Below are 24,772 nucleotides of genomic sequence, written 5' to 3' on the forward strand. Positions count from 1 at the left end.
CTAAAGGCAGGAAACATGACAGAAGACATTAATAAGTCAGGAAGGAGCAGTAGGACCCTGGGGGCTTGATCACGTGGGACCATGGAAAGCAGGGCGGGTGGGAATCAGGCAGAATCTCCCAGCATCCACTCTGAGGCTCCCCGTCATTCAACAAAGACTTCCACTTCCCAGCACCTCTCACGTGCAGCTGCCACACTGGGTACTTTTCTCCATGCCTGTCTAATTCCCACAACCACTCCACAAAGTGGGTCGTGTCTGCCCATCTTACAGGTGAGGAAACTCAAGTTTGGAGGGGTTAAGTAACTGGCCCATGGTCATGTTCTTCCCAAGGGCCCAAGCTGGAGTATGACTTGGTCTGTTTCAGGCCAGGCAGCCCTCCGGCACTGAGGGCAGTGGTCAGGACGTGCAATTTAGGGCAGGACGAAGCAACAGTAGCTCACCCAGGCCTCACAAACACCCCTTTCCCAGCAGGGATTACGGGGCTCAGCGCCTTGCCCAGGGTCGCCCAGCCAGGAAGTACAAAAGTGGGATCCCACTTTCAGTAGAGGGAGGCAGCCTCTGCCCTACCCAGGAAAGGTCCCCATCCTACACTGCTCCTCCCCAGGGAGATCTCTGTCCTTTCTGAGGCCAGCAGAGCGGGCAGGCCCAGCACAGAAACAGGCCCTGCCTGCCATGAGGGCAGTGCCAGCATCTTCCCACCACTTCCCCCAGCTCATCAGAAACAGGTGTCCCTGAGGCCACGGAGTGCTCCCAGGAGTGCGGACCTGGCTTTCCAAGAGCTGGGGGAGGAGGGGGGAGGGGAGAGCTGCTCACCTCACCTGTGCCAGCCGCTCAGGTGGGGGACGGGGAGTTCTTTGAGGCTGGAAGTTGCTTTGGGAGCTGACGCAGGAGTCCAGGTGCGGCTGGGAGGAGACAGTCTGGTCCCCATAGGGTAGCACCCACCCAAGGGCCTTGTCTCCTGCCCTCACTGTCTCAGATTCCCTCTGAGTCCTACGGTGAGGGTAAGGGATGGGGCACCCCAGAAGGAAGCCCCCCTGGGGCTCTGCCCTCACCCTCCACAATCGAACCTGGAGCAGCTCAGCAAGGTCAGACAGCCCGAAGGCCCCAAGTCCCTCAAAGGTTCTCGGCCACAGAACTTCAAACCAACCCCTTCACACACCCCAGGGCAGGAAATGGGCAGCTGCCTGTAGGGGGGATGGGGGGATTCAAAATCAGCTCTCTCCTCCACCCCCTGACCAAAGAACCCTGGGACCCCTAAGAGCATATGGAGGCCCAGAGAAAAGGCAGGACCTTGTCCAAGTCACACAGCAGGTGGTTACAGTTGGGCTGGGGGTGGTCACCCAGACCAAAGAAGGGTAAATGACATTTGAAAGGTGCACAAACCAATAGCTCAGGCTCCTCTGCAGACTTATCCCGTCAGGCTGGTCAGATCAGGACTACAGCCGGCCTGGAGCCACCCTCCATCCAGGGCGGGTGAGCCCCGGGCCCTCAGAGGACTGCAGAGTGCGGGAGAAAGTGCAGGATCAGAACCTGCTGGTGGACTTCCCCGGTGGTCCAGTGGTTAAGAATCCGTTTACCAATGCAGGGGACTCGGGTTCGATCCCTGGTCCAGGAAGATTCCACATGCCTCGGAGCAGCCGAGCCTGTGCACCACAACTACCGAAGCCCACACTCTCGGGCCCGCGTTCTGCGACACCTGAAGCCCATGCGCCTAGAGCCTGTGCTTGGCCACAAGAGAAGCCACCGCACTGAGAAGCCGGCACATCGCAACAGAGTAGCCCCCGCGCCTGCAACTGGAGAAAGCCCGGGCGCAGAAAAAAGACCCAACACAACCAAAAATAATTACTAGTTTTTTAAAAAAGAACCTGGTGGCTCCGGGACTTCCCTATTGGTTCGTGGCTACGACTCTGCAGGGGGCCCAGGCGCGATCTCTGGTCAGAGAACTCGATCCCACATGAAGCAACGAAGAGTTTGCATGGCGCAACTAAAGACCCCACGTGTCGCAGCTAAGACCTGGCACAGCCAAATAAATAAAATATTAAAAAAAAAAAAAAAGACCCTGGTGGCACAAAGGGACTCTGGTCCTTTAATAAATATTAAAAAAAAAAAAGAGAGAAAAGACCCTGATGGCGCAAAGAGAGACCTCTTGGTAAACTAGGTGCCCAGAGGAATGTCCTGCCCCCGGTGACCCCTGGTTCTTGGCAGGGCCCTGAGAAACAGGTGCTCCACCAGTCACAAAGGTCATCTGGAAAACGAGCTGCCGGGGGTGGGTGCCCACTGCAGCCCCCAGAGGGGACAGAGTGTGGGGCCGGCCTGGGAGGGGGCCTGGGAAGGGAGCGGCAGCAGGGGTCGTCTGTACCCCCGCAATGGCCACCGCAGAAGCTCCCAGTAAAGCCATTTCCTGGGCCCTCTGCCTGTTGAGAGCTGACCCCTCCTCTACAAGTCCATCCCACTACAAACTCCATACAAGGCACAGTCGTCTCGGTACCCCACCCCCAACTTGGCTGTGAGCACCTGGGGACAAGGACCACCACAGCCATCACCCCGGGCGCCCAGGCCAGCCCATGCACACAGGAGCCACTCAATGAACACCATCAGCCCCGTTCTATAGGAGGGGAGACTGAGGTCTCTGGAGAAGGAACACCACCCCAAGAAGAGCATCATCCCCTCCCCTCTGTGCTCTCTACCCCAGGTGGATGGACAATCGTCTAGGCCTGTCTCCCTGAGCAGAGGGTGAGCCCCTGGAGGGCAAGGACAGGGTCTCAATGATGCTGTGCCAGGTTCTGGCACAAATAGGGCTTCAGTGAATGGAAAGCAGACAGAGGATGTGTGGGTGAGTGGAGGCTGGTGTGTGTGTCTCCAACGGGCATGTGCATGGGCTCGGCAGGTAAATTAGAGCTGGATGCCTCAAGACATGGAAGGTCGGGCAAGTGGACAGCTGAACAGATGAACAGGAGGTCTGGCCAGCGGATGAAAGGATGTTGAGAGGGAGCTGTGCCTCAATGCATGGAGTGATGAATGGCCAGATGACAGAGCCAAGGTCACCCCACACGTCAGGGCCAGCAACGATGGCCAGCCCTGGACATTCCTGCCCCGAGACCAGGCCCACATCCACCAGACAGGACAGCAGACACTCACCTTCACCTGCAGCTGCGGGGATGAGGTTCCAGGGGAAGGTGCAGGGCTCTTGTCTCCAACCAGCACGAGGGGGGTGGGGGCAGTGCCACTGCAGGGCTTGGCTGGCGGGGGACCCGGGCTGCCCCTGCTATTGGGGGCAAGCCCAGGGCTGGCTTGAGGCGTCCGGTCCATGCTGGGCTGCACCAGCTCCCCGGAAGAGGACAGGGAGGAGTTGGCAGAGAGGCTGGCAGAGGTCCCAGGGGTGCCAGGGGCGTGGACAGCAGGCTCTGAGGAGCTCTTGGGCACGACGGGCGGTTCCAGGAGCTCCTCACTGGGGGCCTGGCTGGAGCTCTCGGACGACAGGCTCTCCACGCTGAGGGCTGGCGACGGGGTAGCCGAGGGCGGCTCCGAGCGGGACAGGCGGGAGGCGTGGAGAGCTGCACAAACCAAACCGCAAGTGGGTGCCGAGCGAGGGGCCAGAGACAGGCCCTCTGGCCTCGCCTGACACTTCGCTCTCGATGTGAAGTGAGAGGTGGCCCAGGAAACCCAAGTCCTCCACATCCAGGCAGGCAGGCCGGAGCCTCAAGGATAGCAAAGGTGGGACAGGACCAAGGTCACTGGCAGGCAGATCACCCAAATTCATCCCGCACACTCTGGGCTCTGGCCTGTGCCTCGTGGTGCAGCTGTAGCCCTGGTTTCCTTATGGCTCTTGCTTCTTCCTCTAGCGTGGCTGCAGCCTCCGCTTCCCCTCCCACGTCTGATCTGACCCAAAGAAAGCCGAATTGAAAAGGCAAAAAGGCCTCGCACTGAGCAGAGGTGGAGGGAAAGCAACAGGGGAGGAGGAGCAGGCGGCTCCCGGCCAGGCACTGCCCTGCGCCACTTTCAGCCTCAAGGATGACGGATGCCACACTTCAAAGTATCATCTGTGCTTTCCAGGTGAGAGGACAGACTTGGAGAGAAAGGCTGGGATTGAACCCAGCTGTGTCTGACTCAGAGCTCATCCCATTGGCTGCCTCCACCATCCGCCCACCACCTCCAATCAGCCAACCCACCAGGCTCAGCTGGAGGGTCCCAGGGCCCTAGCAGGGGTTGGGGGGGGCCTGGACCACTTGAGCACCGGCCTCCTGTCATCTCTAGAGTGCTCTCGGCCTCACTGTCTGAGGGACTCCCACTGAGGTCTCCAAGGCAGCTGGAGCCCCGCCGTGATGGAAGGGGACCGGCACTGGGCCCGAGAAGACTGCAGGATGGTGAGAGGGAGGGCCAGGCGGAGGGAGGCACAGCGCCCGGGACCTGGCCCACCACCTCCATCTTCCGGGGAGGCTGAGGACACACACAGGGGACGAACCGCTCAGGTCACTAGCGCCCGAGTCCCACAGCCAGGTCAGAGCCTCAGGCGCCTGGAACTGGAGGGCAGAGACTGGACGGGCAGGACTGGAGCTAACCCTGTCGCGCACCTTCCCCAAGCCTGACTCTGTGTTAATAAGCACATCAATGGCTAACACATTTAATTCTCACAACCGTCCTACAAGGTGGGTTATGAAGGGCTGAGAGTAGAGTTGAGAGCCTGGGTTCAAATTCTGCCTCCACTGCTTAAGTGCTGTGCGGCTTTGAGCAAGTCACTCACCCTCTCTGTGCCTCAGTTTCCTCACCTGCAAAACAGAGTACGCTACCTACCCCACGGGTTTGCTCTGATTAACTGAGGGCACACACGGCGCCTGACCTGGACGGGGTGTCCCACCGCACCCCTGCCCTTCCCGGGCCCTGCGCTCACCCAGGTGCCCAACCCCAGGGTCCCAGCTCTCCGGGGAGCTCCTAGGAATGGCACTCACTGAGGGGGGACGTGCTGGGTGCTCGCGGGGCAGGGCGCTTCTTCGTCTTGGGGCTGCTCGTGGGGGTGATGCCATACCAGGGGTGCAGCGACTTGGGTGTGGACTCCGGGGGGGTCGGGGCAGGGCCGGGGGCCGGGCTGGGTGCAGCGGGGGGCTCTTCCTCCTCTTCCTCAAAGGGGTTGTAGGGCTTGGGCTCCGGGCCCCGTGGGGCTGCTTTGTCCACACCCCCGTTCTCCACCTGCCTGCCTTCCTGGCCCGGCGGCGGCCCGGGGCTGCTGCTCGGGGGCAGGGGGGCTGGCTTCTTCTTTGGCTCTGCCTGCACCAGTGTGATCCACGGCGGGTCTTTCCTGGGGGCTGGCGTCCTGGACGGAGGCCAAGAAGAGGTAGAACCCATGAGCAGGCAAGGAGGGGCAGCGTCCTTCTCTCCCCGGACAGTGCATCCCACAGCGGGTGGGTCAGACACGGCACCCTTCCCCTCTCCCACCCCAGCCTGGTGGGGCCTGTCTGGGCCCAAAGCCCAAATGGAAAGAGTGGGGGGCCCTCTCTCTTCCCCTCCCTCTGCCTCTCTTTGTCTCTCTCCACCCCCTGCCCTCTTGTCCAGGGACCATTCAGGGAAAGCACAGCTCCCAAAAAAGAACTGGAAATCGAGGTTCCTCGCCTGTGACATGGGGTTCCAGGGGGTGGAGGCTCTGAGTCTGGCATACAATGGAGCTTTGCTGGGCCTTTCTATACTCTGCTACTGACTCTTAAACCTACTCTAGGAGGCCTAGGCCTCCCACACTCCAGACGCAGTGGAGGCTTGGGGAGATTAAGGGACCCCCGAGGCAGCCTGCTACCAGGCCTTGCCGCCCACGGGGAGAGGGGTCCCGGGGGAGCCACACAGGAAGGGGGTGTGGCCACAGGCTCCTGCCCACCAGAGAGGAGCACCCCCCCCTTTGCGGGAGGGGGCGCTGGTGGGTCACATGGCCTTACTGCCGACCCAGACCCCCAAGGGGTATTCCCACCCCCCTACCCCACCAGGGCCCTGAAAGCCCTCGGAGCCAGCGTACCTCTCTGACAGCTTGGGGGTCCCTCTGGGCTTGGGGATGGGGGGTTCTTGCGGCTTCCCTAGGTGGGAGAGGAGAGTGAGACAGGCCTTCATGGGCGGCTGTAAGCCAAGTGGTAGAGTGGAACAGTCAGGGAGCCAACCCCAGTGCCTGCCTCAGCTAGGAGTGCCCTTCCATCCCACCCGGCAGGTCGTGGACTCCAGGTGGCCATGGCAACTTCCCCTGCACCCTTGCACCTCCCCAGCCCAGCGCTCGGGGAGATTAGATAAAACACCAGAGGTAACAGGTAGAGAAGGTCAGAGCCACAAGGCCAGGACACCTGGAGAGTGTATTTCAGTTAAGGAGGGGGAACCCAAGTGCCCCTCTGACACTTCTCCAAAGTGGACAGGAAATACTGTCTCAACTCAGCGTGAGGTCACCTCCTCCTGAAAGCCTCCCCTGACTCCCCAGTGTCCTCTGTGAATTCCACAGTAGCCTCTGCTCCTCTGTTTTTTTTTTCCCCTTAGGAATGTTTGACTCTCTATTCCTTCATGTAATACAATTTAGAATCAACTTCAATTTCCTCAAAAAAAAAAAAGTCTACCAAAAACCTCACAGTTAAACAAAGGGTAAAATAAATATAACATGAAGTAGAACAGGATTCCACAGCGCATGTAACTTTTTAAATAAAGTACACAATTCTGTGACATTGAGTACATTCATCTTATACTTGTGTGATTCTTTTAATATTTTCTCATTAGACAATTTTATTACCTGAAAATAACGTTTTCTTTCTTTCTCATTCTTTTTTCTGGTGTTTTGCAGCTGACTAGGGCCTCCAGTACAACGAGGAGCAGAAGCACTGACACTGGGCACTGTCGTCCAGGCCCCAGACATTCCTTACTCCTATCTCCTACTCCTTCCTAGTCCCTGGACCCTTCATCAGTGAAATAAATCACTGGTATCCTGAATGCTCCCTTCACAGTCTGGTGCTAGCAACCTGACTGTCCCCTGAAGACACAGTTTTCCCTGCAACCGCTCAAGTCAGGCTGTGTCTTCTCCCATGGCCCTAGTGCCACCGAGTGTGGGGATGCGGCAGGGTCCTCCTTGCCCCCCACTGCTTCTTTCTGTGCACCCCCTTTTCTCCCCTCAAGTTTCAGCTCTGAATCTCCTTTCATCAGATCATACCACCACCCACTACCCCTCATTATTGCTGTTGCTTAGTCACTAAGTCGTGTCCGACTCTTTGCGACACCATGGACTGTAGCCTGCCACGCTCCTCTGCCCATGGGATTTCCCAGGCGAGAGTACTGGAGTGGGTTGCCATTTCCTTCTCCATGCTCCTCCATCTAAAAAGACTTCTTACATTCTACCGAAATCCTTGTGTGTGTGTGTGTGTGTGTGTGTGTCTGTCTGTCTGTCTGTCTGTCTCTCCCTTGAGACCGGCAGCGCCTCCGAGGCACAAATAGGTCTGAACGCCCAGCTCAGGAACCAGTCTCCATGAGCGTGGAACAGAACAAGCCCCAGAGGGAGGAAACCAGGGAGCCTCCCTCCCCCAGGCCTCTACAGATAAGAGTTGCCCAGCATGTCTCGGGTTGCAAAGAACCTTGTTCCTATGAGCTCATGAAGCCCAGGGAGGTCACGTGGGAAGATTCTATGGGGCGGGGTGGTGAGGCAGAGATCTCTACTGCAGGGCAGGAGGTCAGGCTGGGGAGCACCCCAGGGTACACCTGACCAGGGGACACAGCTTCCCCCGCCCCCCAGCCCCTGAGCAGCCCCTGCCAGACACCCAGATGTAGACAAACACACAGGCTGGGCATGGGGGGAGGTCACCTAAGTGTGGACACACAGAGTCCCAGACACACTGGGGACACAGGCACTGTGGTGTGCACTCGCTACACGCCCCAAAACTTAAGCTCACAAGACAGACACAAAAGAACACACGCCTGGGGCACACAGAAGGGGGCGGTCCAGGCCGGAGGCGGGGTTCTACGTCCCATCCCCCAGCACGGAGAACAGAGCGTGCAGAGGGGCCTCGGTGACAACTTGCTGCATGAATTAGTAACCTCAGTGCCACAGCCGCCCCCGGCATATCCATCACACACAGGCACAGACAGTGTGGCCCCACGGATACTCCCCGGCACAGGGACATTTAAACAGCAGCCACACTGCAGGGAGCACCCAGCCCCAACGGGATCCCCGCTCACCGTTCACCAGGCCGCTGCCGCCTCCCTGCTCCACCAAGTTCTCCTGCTGCAGACTGGACCGGGGCCGGGGGGTGGGGGGCGTCGGGGCTGTGCTCTCGGAGGCCTTCCTGGGGGCGGGTGTGGGGCGGCTGGCCGGGGGGCTGGCCAGCTCCTGTGGTCTGCCGGGAACCCGGGGCTTGGTGGGGACCTGGGGTCGGCCCTCGGGGCTGGCCTTGGGCACATCCGCCTCGGCTCCTGCAGTCGCCTTAGGGCTGGGGCTGCCGCCCTCCACCTCCTTGGCTTCTTCTGTAAGTTGCTGCTGCTTTGGCTGTGGCGGGGTTCCAGGCCTGGCCCCTGACCGCCCACTGGGGCCCAGTCTGGCACAGTGCTCTGCACACACGAAGGTGCCCTCCTCTGGCCCATTCCTGTAAGCTCCGGGGAGCAGGGTGCTGGAACACCGCCGACACCTGCCAGCGAGAAGAGGGGTGGCGGGGGGGTCAACATAACCAGCCCAGGGTGCTGGCTACCCCTTCTCCAGCAGCCAAAGCTGTACCTTCTCCTCCTCCCGGCTGCCAGCCGGATCCTGTCTCAGTACTCATAACTTGCCCGCGGAAAAGGAAAAAGGTAACTGTCAGAATCAGAGCAGAACAATAAAACCACGTGAAAGCAACACCATAGTTGTGAAACATGCCTTCAGTTTCTGCTGCAAGAGGAAGCAAAGGTTCCCCCCTCGAGGTTCCATCCAGTATGCAAGCCACCGCTCATTAGTGCCTCAAAAAATCACTTTAGTGGTTTGCAACCAACCATTTGTTTTGTTTTTCTATGAAACAGAATAAAGTACCATGTAACAGAGTGCATCACACTTGTTTTATGAACCTAATTCCTGTTGTGTATCTATTTACGCAAATTTGATTTCACGGATGTACCTACGACTGGTCACGGTGTCAAACGTGCCTTACTGATGGTTACCATAAAAAGATTTTAAAACACTGTCCTGACAGCCAGACATGACAGCGTCAATGCAGTGGTTCCTTCTCTCAAGATTTTGGCCCTCATGACACCTCAGTTCTGCAATCAGGTGCCTGGGTTTCAGGTCCAGCCACTACACCTGAATGTACGGGCACGCACACACACACACACACACACCCATAGCTGAATACATGCTATAACTCCCGTTCACTGGTTTTCATCGAATACATGCTATAACTCCCGTTCACTGGTTTTCATCGAATACATGCTATAACTCCCATTCACTGGTTTTCACCGAATACACGCTATAACTCCCGTTCACTGGTTTTCATTGAATACATGCTGTAACTCCCGTTCACTGGTTTTCATCGAATACATGCTATAACTCCCGTTCACTGGTTTTCATCGAATACATGCTATAACTCCCGTTCACTGGTTTTCACTGAATACATGCTATAACTCCCGTTCACTGGTTTTCACTGAATACATGCTATAACTCCCGTTCACTGGTTTTCACTGAATACATGCTATAACTCCCGTTCACTGGTTTTCATTGAATACACGCTATAACTCCCGTTCACTGGTTTTCATTGACTATTCAGCTGTAACACGGTTTCCATACATTCTCCAAGCTATTTATATATTCCCTGCCTCTTACTCAAGTTTCTTTAAACTGTCACTTCCCCCGGGAACCACACATTCAAAGCAAGTTGTTACTATGATTTTTTTAACTGCTTTCTTTTTAGAAAACACAAAAGCAAAATAAAACAGAAGAGAAAACTACAAGTAAAATGAAAATTTTAAAAGTGCTTTCTTTTCTCCAGGCTTTTAAAGCCTATTCTGTACCTTGATCAGCATCAGGTACTTAGTCTCGAAGAGCTCTGGCCCCGTTTCTGTCTCTATTTCTGGGACTGAGCCAATAATGTTCTCCCTTCACCAGTTTGTTTGTTCATCAGTAAAACGGCGATAAGAAAGATGCTCCAGCACGAAGAGCGTGGCGAGGGGCCTGGCAGCCCGCGGTGCTGACTCTCGGGGCGCCCCCGCCCCGCCCGCTCACCGGAAGCAGTGCCGGTGGTACAGCTTGCCGTCGGCCAGGTAACGCTGCACCAGGTGCACGTGCTGCTGGCAGGCAGCGCATGTGCTGCTGGGGGTCCGGTGGGAGCCCTGCTTCGACAGGCTGCCCGAGGAGCACTCCTCACCCTGCAGGGAATGGGGTGGGGTCAGGGTCGCCAGCCCTTTCAAGAACACACCCTGTTTCCCCGCTCTAATGGTGGCCGTCCCCCGAGTGTGCACAGTGCTATCCGCTCCACTAGAGCCCCGGAGGGGCAGAGGGTGGGAGACTGTCACTGTTTCACCCCTGAGGAAGCCCAGAAAGGGAAAGACTTGCTCAAGCTCACTGAGTCAGGATGGAAACAAAAAAAGCTTGGCTTCCAGTTTCTGGGGCTCTCTCTGTAGGAAGGCAGCTTCTGGCTGTATGAGCCTTTCTCCCGTCCCTGCAGGTGAACCTTCCCTGACAGATGACTGTCCTCCGAGGCCCACCTTGACTGCCTCTGTCTCCCCAACCAGAGCCAAGTAGATTTAAATCTGTTTCTCAGCTTCTAAGCACCGTGACCTTGAGCAAGCTGCTTCCATCTCTGGGCCTTGGGTCCGCACCTGCCCAGTGGAATTCCATAACCCCGCCTGTCTCAGCCCCGCACATGCTCACTGGGCACCCACCCTGGGCCAGGCTCCCTGCCCCTTAGGAGCTCCTCCAGCAAGCACTAGATGGGAGCAGGTGGGGAAAGCCCTTTGCATGCTGGGAAGTGCTGTCCAGATGTGAAAGTCTGGGATCACCCCATGAGATCTCAGAACTGACAGCGTGACCCACACTTCCCAGCTGAGAGATCTTGGACAAGAGGCCAAACCTCTTGGGGCTTCAGTGTCCTTCTCGGTACATCAGACACAATACCCGCCTCCCAGGGTTGTTGGGAGGAGTAAGCGGAATCAGGTTAGGAGGTTGACAGTTCAGTCTCCTGAGAATCAAGGGAAGACTCTGCTGTATGGTATGTGTCAGTTTTGCCAGTCCCATGATGGAGGGTCAGTGCCCTGGATGCTCTGTGCCCCTCCCGGGTCTGCCGTCTCCTGCCCCTGCCCTCTGCCCTGACCTATGAACCTCTACTTCCAAAGCCAGTGGGAAAGGGCCTGAGAACACCCGCTGAACCCGGCAGTGGCAGCTGTCCCCGCCCCCACCCTCACTTCCCCAGCCCCCAGAAACTGCCTACCTGAGCCCTGTCTCCTGGGTCCGCGGGAGTAGATGCTTCGGATGGCGGGGAGGACAGCACCAGGCCCTTTCTGGGTGATGAGACACCGGCTGCTGAGAGACCAGGGAGGGGCCTTGAGGCAGCTGGAGACTCTGGAGGCCCAACCTGGCCTGAGCTTTGGGCTCCCCGGCCACCACTTGAGGGTGAACCACCCGAGGCAGTGGGACCAGGCTCCCACTTCACACAGACACAGGGGACGCCTCTGCTGCCAAGCTAAGTGCAGAGGGCAAGGTACCCAACCTCGCCGAGCCTCCACAGAGTGGGACGTGCATCCCACCACCCAGAGCAGTGTGAACAGTAAGCCATGAGGACAGCACAGGACCAACGGTGCCCAGTATGTGAAAGGACAGGTGGCTTCCTTCCTACCAGGCTTAGCGGGTGAAGGAAAGGAGAGGGGAGGAACCACACCGTGCCAGCCTGAAGCTTCAGGAAGATGGGTTGGCTCCCTGGGAGCTCCTGAGGAGCTGCCCTGCCCCTGCCCAGGTGGCCAGTTGCAGCCCTGAACCCTGCCTGCATGCCCTCCAGCTAGAAGAAACCTAGCCCTTACCCCACCCGCCTCCTCCAAGACTGCCCCGTCATTACTTCGGCAAATCTCCACTGAGCACCTACTCTGTACCCAGGGATTAAAATAACCCCCACAAATTCAGAGAACTGTATACAAAAAGAAAACAAAGTCAATGCTGCTATATGATAATTCTTAAAAATAAAATCCAGGGAGTTTTCTGGTGGTCCAGTGCGCTTTAGGACTCTGTGCTTCCACTGCACAGGGCACAAGATCCATCCCCGGTTGGGGAGCTAAGATCCCGCAAGCTGTCACCACCAAAAAAAAAAAAAAAAATCCAACTTCCTTACTGGGGTCATAAACCATTAACAGACCCTGAAATCAACTGAGTGGACTGTAACCAGCATATTGTAAAGATGAATGAGAAGAAAATATCCGCAGGCATCTCGTATTGTAAGGGGAGAATGTGTACATCAACATGGATTCTAATGGGAAACACATTGCTCACCATGAGTCATGGTCAAAAATTTGGGGCCCACTCTATCTCCCACCGTACCCCCTACCGTCCTCACCTCCTCCTTCCCCCTCACTCCCCTGGAGCACACAGGCCCCTTGCTTCCCCCTTGCCTGGAATATTCCTCTCCAGATCTTCACACGACCTCCTTCTCCTCCTTATTCAAAGTTGAGCTCAACTGTCACCTCCTCAGAGAGGCCCTCCCTGACTACTCACCAAAAATAGCCACTTCCTCCTCTCATTGCTTTCTATACCATTACCTTATTTTGTTTCCTTATCCGGCTCATCTGAAACTACATTCACTACTTTGTTCTCTCTCTCCCTCGCCCATCCTTTAGACTGCAAGCTCTGAGTCTGTGTCATTCTCAGCTCTCTCCCTAGCACCTCACACGGTGCCGGGCACACAGTAGAAGTGAAAGAAATATTTGTTAAATGAATGAGTAAGTGCCAGGTGCTGGAGTCAGGCAGCTGTGGACTCAACAGAGATGGTCTACAGGGGAAAGAAGAGTAATCGAGATACTGTGACCAGAGTCTTATGCGTTCACCATGCGGTATGGAGCTACAAGAGCACCTGGAGTACATCAGGACAGGCTGCTTGGAGGAGGCAAAATGTGGAGATGAGAGGATGAGTAGGAAAGAATGTGCCAGGGCACGGGAGGCAGGGGACAGGGACCAGAGGATCACCACGATGAAAGACTTGAGCAGTAAAGGAATGTGATACATTCAGAGCAGCACAGGAAATTCAGTGTGACTACAACCCGGGGCAATGAGTGGCTTAAGCTAAGTGGGGAGAGGCCCTCAGGAGCCCGGCTAAGAAACTGGGCCTCATCCTGATAATACCACCCTTGTCATCCTAGGGTGGGGCAGGTGGGGGGTACCCCTCCTCTGATTCCCTCAGCCACTGGGCTTCCTTCCCTCACACACTGGTTCTAGATTCCACGGTGGCTCCTGGAGGTCAGGGGTCAGCTGACGTGCCCAAGATCACCAGCAACCACAGAGCTCTGGCATGAGATGAACAGGCAGCACGGCACGGTGGTATCTCAGCTACGGCCAGCTTCCCAAGGTACCCAGTGCAGAGACAGTCAAGCCTGGGCAAATTTACCCTTGAAGTCCCTTCCCTGGCCCAGAGAGTACAGAACATGACCATCTGGTGGAGGCTAAATGCCAGCTTCGCCTCCAGGGCTGGAACACCTCCCTGCACCTCCTCTGGTTGAACAGCAGGTGGGATAAAAATGTTCTGCATTTAGGGACCAATTTGCATGGAAAGCATAAGCTGTGCCTTTAGTGACAAGAAATCTCCGCAGGCCCACAGGGTGCTCTCACCCAGGCACAGCTGGGGGAACTGGGTCACCTCAGTGACCTCACCCCCAGGATGCCTGGTGAGGCATAGTATTACCAAGGGTCCTCGCCACCCACCCACCCACCCACAGGGTCCCAGGAGGTGGCCCTCCAAAGAAGAGCTTAGTAGAGGGAGACTGGGGTTCGGCCACCAGGAACACTCCAGAAGAAAAGACTGAACTGTGATTCTAGGTGAGCAAGCTAAACTCTAACCAGTGGATAAAAATAATAATAATAATAGAAACCTTGGGTCCTAAAGAAGGGCCAGGCACAGGTTCACGCTTCCTCGCTTACTCTCATCAACCCTGTGAGGTGGGCGCTGTTCTTTCCTCTTTTTTAAATTTATTATTTACTTATCTGTCTGTGCCAGGTCCCAGGTGGCTCAGTGGGTAAAGAATCTACCTGCAACGCAGGAGATGCAAGTTTGATCCCTGGATCGGGAAAATCCCCTGGAGGAGGAAATGGCAACCCATTCCAATATTCGTGTCTGGAGGATTCCATGGACAGAGGAGCCTGGTAGGCTACAGTTCATGGGGTCGCAAAGAACTGGACACGACTGAAGTGACTGAGCACCTGGATTTTAGCTGTGGTACACGGGATCTTTAGCTGGTGACATGCAAACTCTTAGCTGTGGGAGCGTAGAGTCGTAGCCACTGAATCACCAGGGAAGTCCCCCAGGCGCTATTCTGTCCTCACTGCAAAGGGAACCCTAAGCTGAGAGGTGACCACGTGACCCACTGTCACCCAGACAGTAAAAGGCACCAGGCTGCCTCTCATCAAAGACTCAGCAGTTGAGAAATACTTTCATTTTGATTTCTAGTCAAATACACAGAATGTTATTTGTTCAATTATAATATTAATCCCTAGCATTATGGGAAAGATGGGGAGTAACAGAGTATTTTAATTTTCAAATTGTTACGCTTTTTTCTATGTTCCAAATTTTCTACAGTAAGCATGTGTTACTCCAAACAAACCAAAAACACCCTGACTTTTTTTTTTAAGAGATGGGATAAGACTGTCCACATGGAGAGCAGAGGCAGGAGGAAGGAATGACATGGCAGGGCCCACAGGACCCATGACAGCCGTGACACAGCGCAGGAGTTAGGACACCCGGATTTGGTTTTCCAGCTGTGTGACCTTGAGCTCCTCACTTCCCCTCTCTGAGCCCATGTCCTCTCCACGGAAGGTTAGGGTCTAGGAGAGATTCTTGCATGGGGACGCTCCATGCAGAAGATTCAGTAGCCACCTGACTCAGGGCAGAGAAATACCCTTGTATCCCCCACCCCCATTCCTTTACCCCACCTCCCACAATTCCCCAGCTTCTCAGTTCTCAGCCCGTGAAGGTCACTGCTGGGAAAGATGAAGCCAAATAGCCCCACAGGATCACTGCCTGGCTGGAGAGAAAAAAACCCAGGGAAGTGTCTGTAAACAGGAAGTGAGGGTAGGAGCCAGCGAGGTGAACTCCCAGACAGCGGATAAACTTGCCCTGCTTTGTCTCCTCTGACACTATTGTTTTGTTTTGCTTTTTACTTTTTTGCCAAGACCACATGGCTTGCAGGATCCTAATTCCCTGACCCAGGATGGAACCCAAGCCCCCAGCAGTGGAAACTAGGGGTCCTAGCCACACGCCCGCCAAGGGAAGTCCCTCTTCTGCCATTATTTTGCTCAGTGACTAGCTCACGTGTTTGTGGTCTGTCTCCCCCACCAGACTGTGAGCTCCTTGAGGGCAGTGATCTCCTTCACAGCTGTAATCCCTGGGGGCCCAGCCCAGTGTTATTTTACTCATAAATATTTCAGTGAGTGGATGAATGATGGTGAATGAATGATGGGCCGCCTGCCTGCACCCTGTCTGCAGCTCAGAAAACAGATGATACACTCCCAGGGCCCCGCCCCTAAGGAGGGTACCCTCTCACCTGGGGCACCCTCTCACCTGGGCCGGAGCCAGCGAAGTGGTTGTAATACTGGGACACGTAGGTCATGATGCTGAGGCAATCGGGGACACTCATGGAGACCATGTCATTGGGATCCAGGAGGGCAGGGATGCCCAGCTCCTTCTCGGCCACTTCAAAGGCCTGGGGTGGGGGCAGATGTCAGGGTCAGGGAAGGTTTGGGGTAGGGGAGAGGGGTGGGGATGGGGGCAGGTGTAGGGGAGGGAGAAGTTGGGCAGGGTGGGAATCAGAAGCAGCCACAGCAGTAAGAGGAAGAGGAGGCAGGGTCAGGGGGTGCCACCCTGCATAGGCCCAGCCTCATTCCGAGGGATGAGGGGGCCAGGGCAGGGGTGACTGGGCTCCCCGCAGCTCTGGCCCCACACTGTGACCTGGAGTGGGGAAGGGCTGGTGTTCCAGGCACAAGCCAGACAGAAGGGAGCAGGGGCTGGGGAGAAGAGCAGCCAGGGCCCCAGGGCAGGACAGCTGCTCCAGGAGCCCCTTGATCGGCTCCTGTTCCGCAAGACCCCTGCCCTCCAATAAACACCCCCCGCCCTGCCCCTGCCCCGCACAACACACAGCCTCATCGTGGGCTTCTATCTGCCTGGGGGACTCACCAAACGGTTATTCTCGAAGACATTGTCCTTGGAAAGTGAATCAAAATCTCTGCAAGAGAAAAGGGGTCGGGGGGGAGGAGCACTGAGCAGGGGGCAGGGCCATGGGTGTAGAGTGACCAGGGGAGGTGACCTTATCCCAACTAGCCTGGGCTTCAGCAGGGTTCGGGGAGGCGTCCGTGGGCTGTCGAGGAGGAAACTGAGGCAACAAGCACAGGCTAAAAGAGTAGGGGTGGCCAGGTGGGAGAGAGGAAGAGCTCATTGTCCCAGGAGGCCTCCAGGTAGAGGCTGGAAATCCACGCGGAAGGGGTGGGGCTGAAAAAGTCCCAGCTTCAAGTTTATCCCCCAAGAAGCCATGTCCTGACTCGGTGGCAAACATAAACACTAAGACCAAGTCCAAGGCTGGTCACGAGAGGGACAGCCATGGATTGCTGACCTCACTCTGGGCACTGGGCTGAGCGCCTGCCTTCAATTTGTCTTCAGCTCTACTTGGCAGGTATTCACCCCACTTTACAGATGGGGACACTGAGGTCCAGAGAGAGGAAGCCACTGTGGGGAGAGGTAGCCACTGTGGGAATCTGCATTTCTCGTCCTTCCACTGCATGCCACAAACCTGGAGAAGCCACCCCAGCTTCCTGAATCCCTAACCCAGCCCAAAGAGGAATGTTGTTTTAATGGGGCCAGGAATAGAACAAGTCTGAACCAGCCTGGAAATGGTATATTCTCCAGAGCTGCCGGCACTAAATGGCTGGCTGACCCAGCTGGGCCGCTCCTGGGGGAACCCTCCGTGGGGGAGCAGCGAAGGGTGTCCCAGTTTCTTAGCTGGGACAGGTGAGAAGTGGCAGGGCCTGCCAGGGGACCCTAGCTGTGGGTATCCCCACTCCCCACCTGCCCGCTCCAGCTGCTGGAGCGGCTGAAACCGGTGGAGGAGGCCCAGCCTGCTTGCTCAGCAGCCTCCTGGGTCTTGTCCTTCTATGGCTGAAAACTGCAGCCTGACTGCTTGAGAGACGTGGGCCCAGAGGCCGCAGCCGCCAGCGCGGCCTCCCAAGTCTGGGTCCTAGGCCCTGCTCTTCCAGGCCAGGCCTCGTGACCTGGGGCGAGTCAACAGTCCTTGCGGCCTTTGTGTTCCCATCTGCAAACTGGGGGAAGCCTCGTACCACCTCCCAGGTTGGTGGGGAGGACCGGGATGGGTGGAGGCAGGCCTTGCAGATGCAAGAGAGCCCTCGTCCTCCTGCTCACCTACAGGCAGAGTCCAAGGTGCCGTGAACCCTGGGCCGAGATAGGAGGGGGTCGCTTGCAAGCTGTCCCAAGGCCCAGGGTCGGGTGGGCTGGGAGGCAGAGGGGGCTGTGTATGCACTTCAGCTCCATTTTCCACCTCTGGCCAGGCTGCTTCCTCCTCCCCTCAACTGGGTCCCTAACTCCTCCCCCTGCTTCGCCACTGCCTCAGAGTGTGACCCTGAGCAAGCTACACACAACCTCTCTAAACCTTGGGGTGAGGGTTAGGGTTGTGATACCACCCCAGCTCCCAACAAAAGCCTGTTCTGAGACCAAATGAGACAAAAGCAACTTGTCAGGGCCCTGGACTGCAGTCTCCCCAGCAGTGTTCCTTCAAGGCTGGGGTCACATTTTTGTTCACCCCATGCACCCAACACTCTCCACACTACCTGGTACTCAGTAGGCGCTCCATGAATGTCTACTGAATGCGTACATGATGGCAACAGCGTGAAAACTGTAAAGGTCCCCAGGATGCTACAATTTTTCCTCTGCTTCTTCTCCCTCCCCCACCTTGGCCCCTAATCAACACCTGGGGTTGGGAAGCCTATTTCCTGAGAGTTTTCAAAGGCCTGGGAAGTTCTATTTGGCAATGGGGGAGATGAGGAGCACAAAAATGAAACCCACCTGGTCCTGCCCGCAAGGGAGCTTAAAGATGCCTCAATTGGGAAAGGGCGGATGGGCCAGCCACCCCCACCCCAGCAGAGGCCTGGGCCCACCACTCCAGCAGCCTGAACCACTTAAGAAGATAGTGCTTGTCCGCACCCCTACCCCAGCCCTATTCTCACGGAGATCTTCCCCTACCCATCACTGAGGTCCTCTCTGTGCCTCACGTAGGACCTGGGCCTCAAGTTTTTATCCTGTGCAATGGGCTGGCAGCCCAGATGCTGGCCTGCCTTGCAAATGAATGATTGGACCTGATTCCGGATCTCTTCTCAAGAGGGAAGCCCCCCTCTGCTCCACACTAATGCCACGTCCCTCCCTGTGGCCCCACCCACCCTCCTTGGCCTGCAGGAGGCCCTAAGCACTCTGGCCCAGCCACATGTCCTGGTTTTCCCCGCCCTGTGCTACGGCCTCCAACAGCGCTGCCTGTATCTCTGCTCAGGATATCCTCTCTGCCTGGGAGGCCCTTCCCTGGCCCGGCTCCTGCGATCTCCTTGAAGATGAGGTGACCAGGCCACCCCAGCCTGGCCCTCTGACACAGCACTTCCCACGTGGACTTCTCAGCACTGCTTATATGTCTATCACCCCCACAGGCCATAGGAGACTGTGTAGGGTTTGTCTCTTGGTTGATTGGAAACTATTTCCATTACCAGGTTCAGTGCCCAGCACAGAGTATAACTCTGCAGACACTTTTGGGAATAAATGAAAGAATAAGACACTTGCATCATCCCTTCCTGCCTAATAACACTACTTACAATCACTAATGTTAACTGAACATTCATCCTCACAACAATCCTGGGAGGTTAGGTCTTATTGTCAAACCCACTTTACAGGTGAGGAAACTGATGCCCGATGGGATCTACTAGTTTTGCCACACCTAGGACACGGAGGAGCTGACCACAAACCAAGCAGCCTGCATTCTGTGGCTGGCAGGCTCAAGTCCATGATGTAGCTTAGCTTGACACTTGAGTCGTTTCACACACTGGCCCTGCCTCACCACCTGCCCTCCAGCCAAAACAGAAGACCCCTGCAGGCCTCCACTCTAATTTGTGGGTCCAGTCTGGGTGCCCTTCTTCTCCATCTTCAAGCCCTGGCTCCTAAGCCCCCTTACCCCATGTCACATACCCCACGGTAGACAGTGGCCCACCTACATCTCCATCTCACTTCTACACCCACACCCTCTCCTCCAGGGCCCACCCCAGGGCCTGATCCACCACCCGCAGACACGGTACCACGTGGTACAGAATACACTAAGGGCACCTGCACTATCGAACCTTGAGGTCATCCTTCCTTTCCTTCTCTCCTTCATCAAAGCCTCCCAGGTGCTGTCTTTGGGGAGCACAGGTCTGAAGGTGGAACAGACACACAAAAGGTTCCAGACCCTGCCAGGGAAGCCCCATTCGAGGGGCTGTAAGCAAGACAGGCAAGGACCATGACTCTTGTCCCCAGTTTGCAGATGAGACCAGAAGTACAAGGAACAGCAAGTGCCAGATAAGCATGTAGTGTTTTATGAATGAATGAGTGGAAGAGGTTCCAGGGCCCCAGGTAGAGGGAGCAGAAACCCCAAGTCAACTTCTCCAACGGAGCCTGGGAACTGGGCAGCTGAGGGCAAGAAGGGGCCATTTCACACCCTGGAGCAGCCCTTTAGGGGTTGCTCATTCAGCCTCCCTGCCCCATGGAGGACAGCTGGGTCACGAGGCACACGCCTGGGAGGCAGGGCTGTGTCCTGGGGGGAGGGGTTTTCCATCCATTCATCTGACCTCTGCTAACGTAGGGACTCCTCTGTGCCAGGCACTGTGCTAGTGCCCTGGAGAAGAGATGGCCCAGGGGAATCAAAGCAAGGGGGCCCCACAAAGAGAACGGGAACCTCAATGCCGAACGGGTAGGGGGCTGCTCAGAGCTCCTGTTTAGTGTAAGAAAGGCCCAGGGTCCCGGAGGAGGGCGCGGGTGCCTTTTCAAAGAGTCAATGCCTGGGGGGCTTCGGTGTCCCTTTGGCGGAAATCAGTGCCCTGTGGGCGGGGCCAGGCCTCCGGTAGAGGGACCAGCACGCGGGGCGGGTTCAGTGTTCCAGTGGGCGGGGTCAGGGGCCAAGTGGGGGAGGGGTGCCCTGGATCGGAGGGTCTCGGCGTCCCGCAAGTCGCCGGGGGCCCGCCGAAGGGTGGGCGTCTCGGCCTCTGGGGGCGGCGTCTGCCACCGCCCCGGCTCCGCGTCACTGAGGGGGGCGGGGGGTCCCCAGCAACGAGCCCGCGCCGCCCTGCGCCCCGGCCGCCCGCCCTCCCGGCACTCACAGCAGGTCGGGCCGGTGCCGGTGCAGAATGGCGCAGAAGGCCAGGCCGTCCCGGAAGGAGCTGCTAAGGTCGCGGATGTCCACGCCGCGGTAGCCCTCGCACTGGCGGCGGCACCAGGCCAGAAGCGCGCCCCGCGGCCCCGCCATGAGCTGCGCGGGGCTCGGGCCCGGGGACTTCACCCGCAGACTCGGCTCGGGCCGGTTTCCGGCTGCGGCTGCAGCTGGGCTCTGCCCCGGCGCCGCTAGGAGCTCGGGGCGCGACCCGCGGGCGGCGGGCTCTAAGGCGGGGAGGAGGCGGGGCCGCGGCCTGGGAGTCCTCGCTCGGGCTCCCCGCGCAGGGTCCTGGCTCGGCTGCCGGCTGCCCGCCCGGACCTGCCCAAGCGGCCGCCGCCCGCGTGGCCCGGCCCGGCCGGCCGCCGCCGCCTACTCACCGCCGCCCGCTCCCCTCGCTGTGGGCCGGCCCCGGGCGTCCTGATCTCGGTCCCGCCTGCCGCCGCCCCGGAGCGGGGAGGGGGCGGTGGCCTGGCGCCCCACCCAGCGGCGGCTCCGCCCCCCAGACGCGGACCCCCCGCCAGACCCCCCCTCCCGCACACACAGGCCAGCACCCCGCCGCCCCTCTCCTTGGAGATCCCGGTCACCCACCCCCCCACCGTAGGTCCCCCCTCTTAAAGAGCTGAGATGGCCCCTGAACCCATCACCCACCCCAAACTAGCCCTTTCCCACAATGACTTCTTCCACCTCCACCACGCTGCCCACTGGGAACTCTTTCTCCCATCCTGAGTGCTTCCCACTCTTTGGCCTAAGAATCTGCAAATCCTTCACATTCCCCTGGCCTGAAGTTTGAGAGGAGGCATTCCCCCCACCTCAAGTCAATCAGGCAGTTCCTCTGCAGACCCCAAAGCACCCCCGGATGACCACTAGCTTTGTTCTCACCACTCCAAAGCACCCTTGACTTCGAGGTAGTTCTACCACCTCCCCCTCTTCCCCAGAGCCTGAGGCGTAGACTCCATCCCCCCCACCCCACCCATCACCAACCCTGGCATCGAACCCATCACCCATCACCCCCCATCACCACTGTCAGTCCCGTTGTCTACTCAGTGATGTTCTGAGCCTCACAATGGGTCCTGCAGAGTTTTCCTTGCCCCCTGTGTAGGCTCCGGGATCTCACCCCTCCCCACTGGGGCATCCTGATTGGAGTGGTGGAGGATTGGGGTCCCATGGGAAGGACCTATGGGAAGCAGGCCCTTGTCTGGTGGGGCCTTGGGTGTCTGGCCTTGGAACCTCTGAAGCCTCATTCTCCTGCTCCCCCATCAAGACCTGGGTCCACCCTCCCCAGAAGCCTCTAATGACCTCCAGGAGAGATGAATCAGCTTCCACTAGGCTGCCGTGGCGGTGACATCACTTTGAAGCCAGGATGAGTCTGTCTCACCACTCCCCAAAGGAAGGAGCAGGGCCCTAATCATTTCTGTCAGCCATCAGCCCTGGGAAGAATGGAGAGAATGGGCTTGGGAGTCATTTCCACTCGGGCTTGAATCCTGGCTTTTCCTGCTCACTCAGCCATGTGATTTTGTGTCTCCATGAACCTTAGCTTCCATATCTTAAAAATGGGGTAATTCCTGCTTTACACAGTGGCTGAGAGGAGTAAGAGGTGCCTCACCATTAGTCATCACTCATAAATTCTAACTTGATAACCAGTGCCTGATAACAATGCAGTAAAATGGATTGTAAACGTTTTGTTACCCAGCTTGTCTCCTGGACTTTTTGAGTAAACTATGGAGGAAAGACACTGATTTGGGGAATCCTTCCTCCTCAGGACTTCCCTGGTGGCTCAGACGGTAAAGCGTCTGTCTACAATGTGAGAGACCTGGGTTCGATCCCTGGTTTGGGAAGATTCCTGGAGAAGGAAATGACAACCCACTCCAGTACTCCGTCCAGAAAATCCCATGGACGGAGGAGCTTGGTGCAGGCTACTATCCATGGGGTCGCAAAGAGTTTGGCATGACTGAGCAACTTCACTTTCTTTCACTTTCTTCCTCAAAGGTTCACTGAGTTCCAGCCCAGAATACAATTATGACTCAGGGTGGGGCACCCCAGGTGGCCCACCTGGGGGAACCTCACACCCTAGATCTGTAACAAGACTGGAAGGCCACCATCTTTGCCCAGAACACAGACTCTTAGGTTACCTAGGAAAGGGCCGCTGTGAGCCAGGCTGCCTGGCCAGCCCTCTTGGCCCCTCACCAGCCTTTCCCTGCCACCTCCGGCCCTGTCGCTGTGGGAAAGCAACTCTAAGAAAGGAGGGTTCCAGGTATTCTCACTAAATCAGAGACCTGGGCTCAGGACTCTGATACCAGCACCCTCCTTGGCCTTCAAAGACCACCAGTATTCTTCATTAAAACCCAGGAGGGATTATATCCTGTCCTCACCGGCCTAAAGGGCTCCCTTCAAGTCCCTGAAGACAGCTTCAGATCTAACCTTGATCCCATTGCCATGATAATAGCTCACCCAGCCCAGACTCTGGGTCCTAATTAGCCTTTGTAGGGTTTATAAACTCATTATCTGAGTCAGCTCACCATGATAGGAAGTAAGGGCCTGCATGACCACAGCCCAGACAACTCACCCCTCTGAACCCCAATTTCTTACCCTATAAAATTGACATAATAATCTTTGCCGTGCCTGCATCCCAGGGTTGTGGGTAATCAGGTGAGATAATGAATGTAAAAATGCTATGCAGACTGTCAATCCAGGATTCGGGTGAGAGATGGAACTGTGCTTACAGGTGAGGTCAGAAGCCACAGATAGTTACACAAGTCAGGTCATGGGCCCAAATCATGCCACAATTTCAGGATTAGGACTGAGGGATTTGGGCCCTTTATCTGGTGTGTTTATTTTTTTAACTATCCATTAAGTAAATACATTCTCCTTATCAAAAACTTTAAAACAAAATAAAGCTAGAGTTCCTATTTGACTGACTCCCTCAACCCCAGTCCCCTCCTATGATGCAGTCACGGTTGTCAGTTTGAAGCCAAGCCTTCCAAACCTTGTGCATGCTTTTATATTCAAACATGGATCCTACAGATTTTGACCAAGCACCTGCTTCTTGGCTGGGGAGCTCAAGGGGAGGTGGGGTGTTAACAGATCAGGATCCCTGTCCTCATGGAACTAACGTTCTAGAGGGCCAGCCAGGCAGGGAACAAGTAAATCAGCGAAGATCATTTCAGATGGTGAAAGGGGCTTAGAAGAAAATAAAGCAAGACAGTGTGACTGAGAACCATGGGAACAGTCAGGGCAGCCAGGGAAGTCCTCCTTGTGGTGGGGACATTTGAGCTGAGTGATACCCATCCCCCTAAGAAAGCAAGTCAAATGCAAGCCAGTGAGAGATGTCACTGCAGGTAGTTTGACTTCTTCTAAAAATTCCCAGTAACAGTGCCGGGCAGGATCTAGGCAGGGAAGCGCTGACTGGTGTGATGAGTGAGACAGACTAGTGAATACTCTGTCCAGCATAAGGGGCAAGGGAAAAGGAAGCCCTAAGGAAGAACAGGCGTCTAAGGAGAACCCTGACTAGTCTGGGAAAGGGTGCAATGCTTTTCAAGGGAAAAGGAAGCCCTAAGGAAGAACAGGCGTCTAAGGAGAACCCTGACTAGTCTGGGAAAGGGTGCAATGCTTTTTACTTCCCATTCTTCCTTCCAGCCTGCTTTGCAGGAGGGCTGTGAAGGAGGAAGTGTAAAGGGAGGATGAAAAAAAGCCCAAGGGGTAGGGAGCTAATGTAGACTGAGCACGGATGGGAATGGCTATGTGAATGCATGACCAGGACCTATAGTTTACATTTAAAATATATATATATTTATTTCATGTATTTGTTTATTTGGCTGCTCTGGGTCTTTGTTGCAGCACTCAGGATCTTCCCAGCGGCGTGCGGACTCTTTAATTGTGGCAGATGAACTCTTGGTTGTGGCATGTGGGATCTAATTCCCTGACAAGGAATCAAACTCAGCCCCCCTGCATTGGGAAGTTGAAATCTTAGCCACCAGGATCACCAGGGAAGTCCCCTAGCTTACATTTATTTTCACATGCAAATCTCAGGGTAAATTTCAGAAAGATGAAGGGGAGAGGAACGGCCATAGAGGGGACCTGGAGCAGCTGAGGGGAAAAGAATATCATTGCCTCTGGGGAACCTCTTGTGCTGTGCTTAGTCACTCAGTCATGTCCGAGACTTTGTGACCCCATGGACTTT

The 24,772-nt window shown here is 56.4% G+C and overlaps 1 protein-coding gene across 2 annotated transcripts in view; it reads right to left on the reverse strand.

Moving 5' to 3' along the window:
* The window catches only part of MICALL1 (MICAL like 1), a 28,204-nt gene extending 7,154 nt beyond the window's left edge, over positions 1 to 21,050 (reverse strand). Inside the window, exons 1-9 of one of the 2 annotated variants that reach the window (XM_070371603.1) lie at positions 20,543 to 21,050; positions 16,323 to 16,371; positions 15,711 to 15,852; positions 11,388 to 11,476; positions 10,184 to 10,326; positions 8,179 to 8,624; positions 5,996 to 6,053; positions 4,947 to 5,308; positions 3,139 to 3,554 (exon numbers count right to left, since the gene is read on the reverse strand). In XM_070371603.1, coding sequence (XP_070227704.1) covers positions 3,139 to 3,554; positions 4,947 to 5,308; positions 5,996 to 6,053; positions 8,179 to 8,624; positions 10,184 to 10,326; positions 11,388 to 11,476; positions 15,711 to 15,852; positions 16,323 to 16,371; positions 20,543 to 20,688 — 1,851 coding nt within the window. In that variant the 5' untranslated portion in view covers positions 20,689 to 21,050. Of the gene's footprint in view, positions 1 to 3,138; positions 3,555 to 4,946; positions 5,309 to 5,995; positions 6,054 to 8,178; positions 8,625 to 10,183; positions 10,327 to 11,387; positions 11,480 to 15,710; positions 15,853 to 16,322; positions 16,372 to 20,542 lie in introns of both variants that reach the window. The other variant, XM_070371602.1, reaches the window with a different exon arrangement.
* Between the last annotated feature and the right edge of the window lie 3,722 nt (positions 21,051 to 24,772).

The sequence above is a fragment of the Bos mutus genome, chromosome 5, assembly GCF_027580195.1.
Source record: "Bos mutus isolate GX-2022 chromosome 5, NWIPB_WYAK_1.1, whole genome shotgun sequence".
Taxonomy (NCBI): domain Eukaryota; kingdom Metazoa; phylum Chordata; class Mammalia; order Artiodactyla; family Bovidae; genus Bos; species Bos mutus.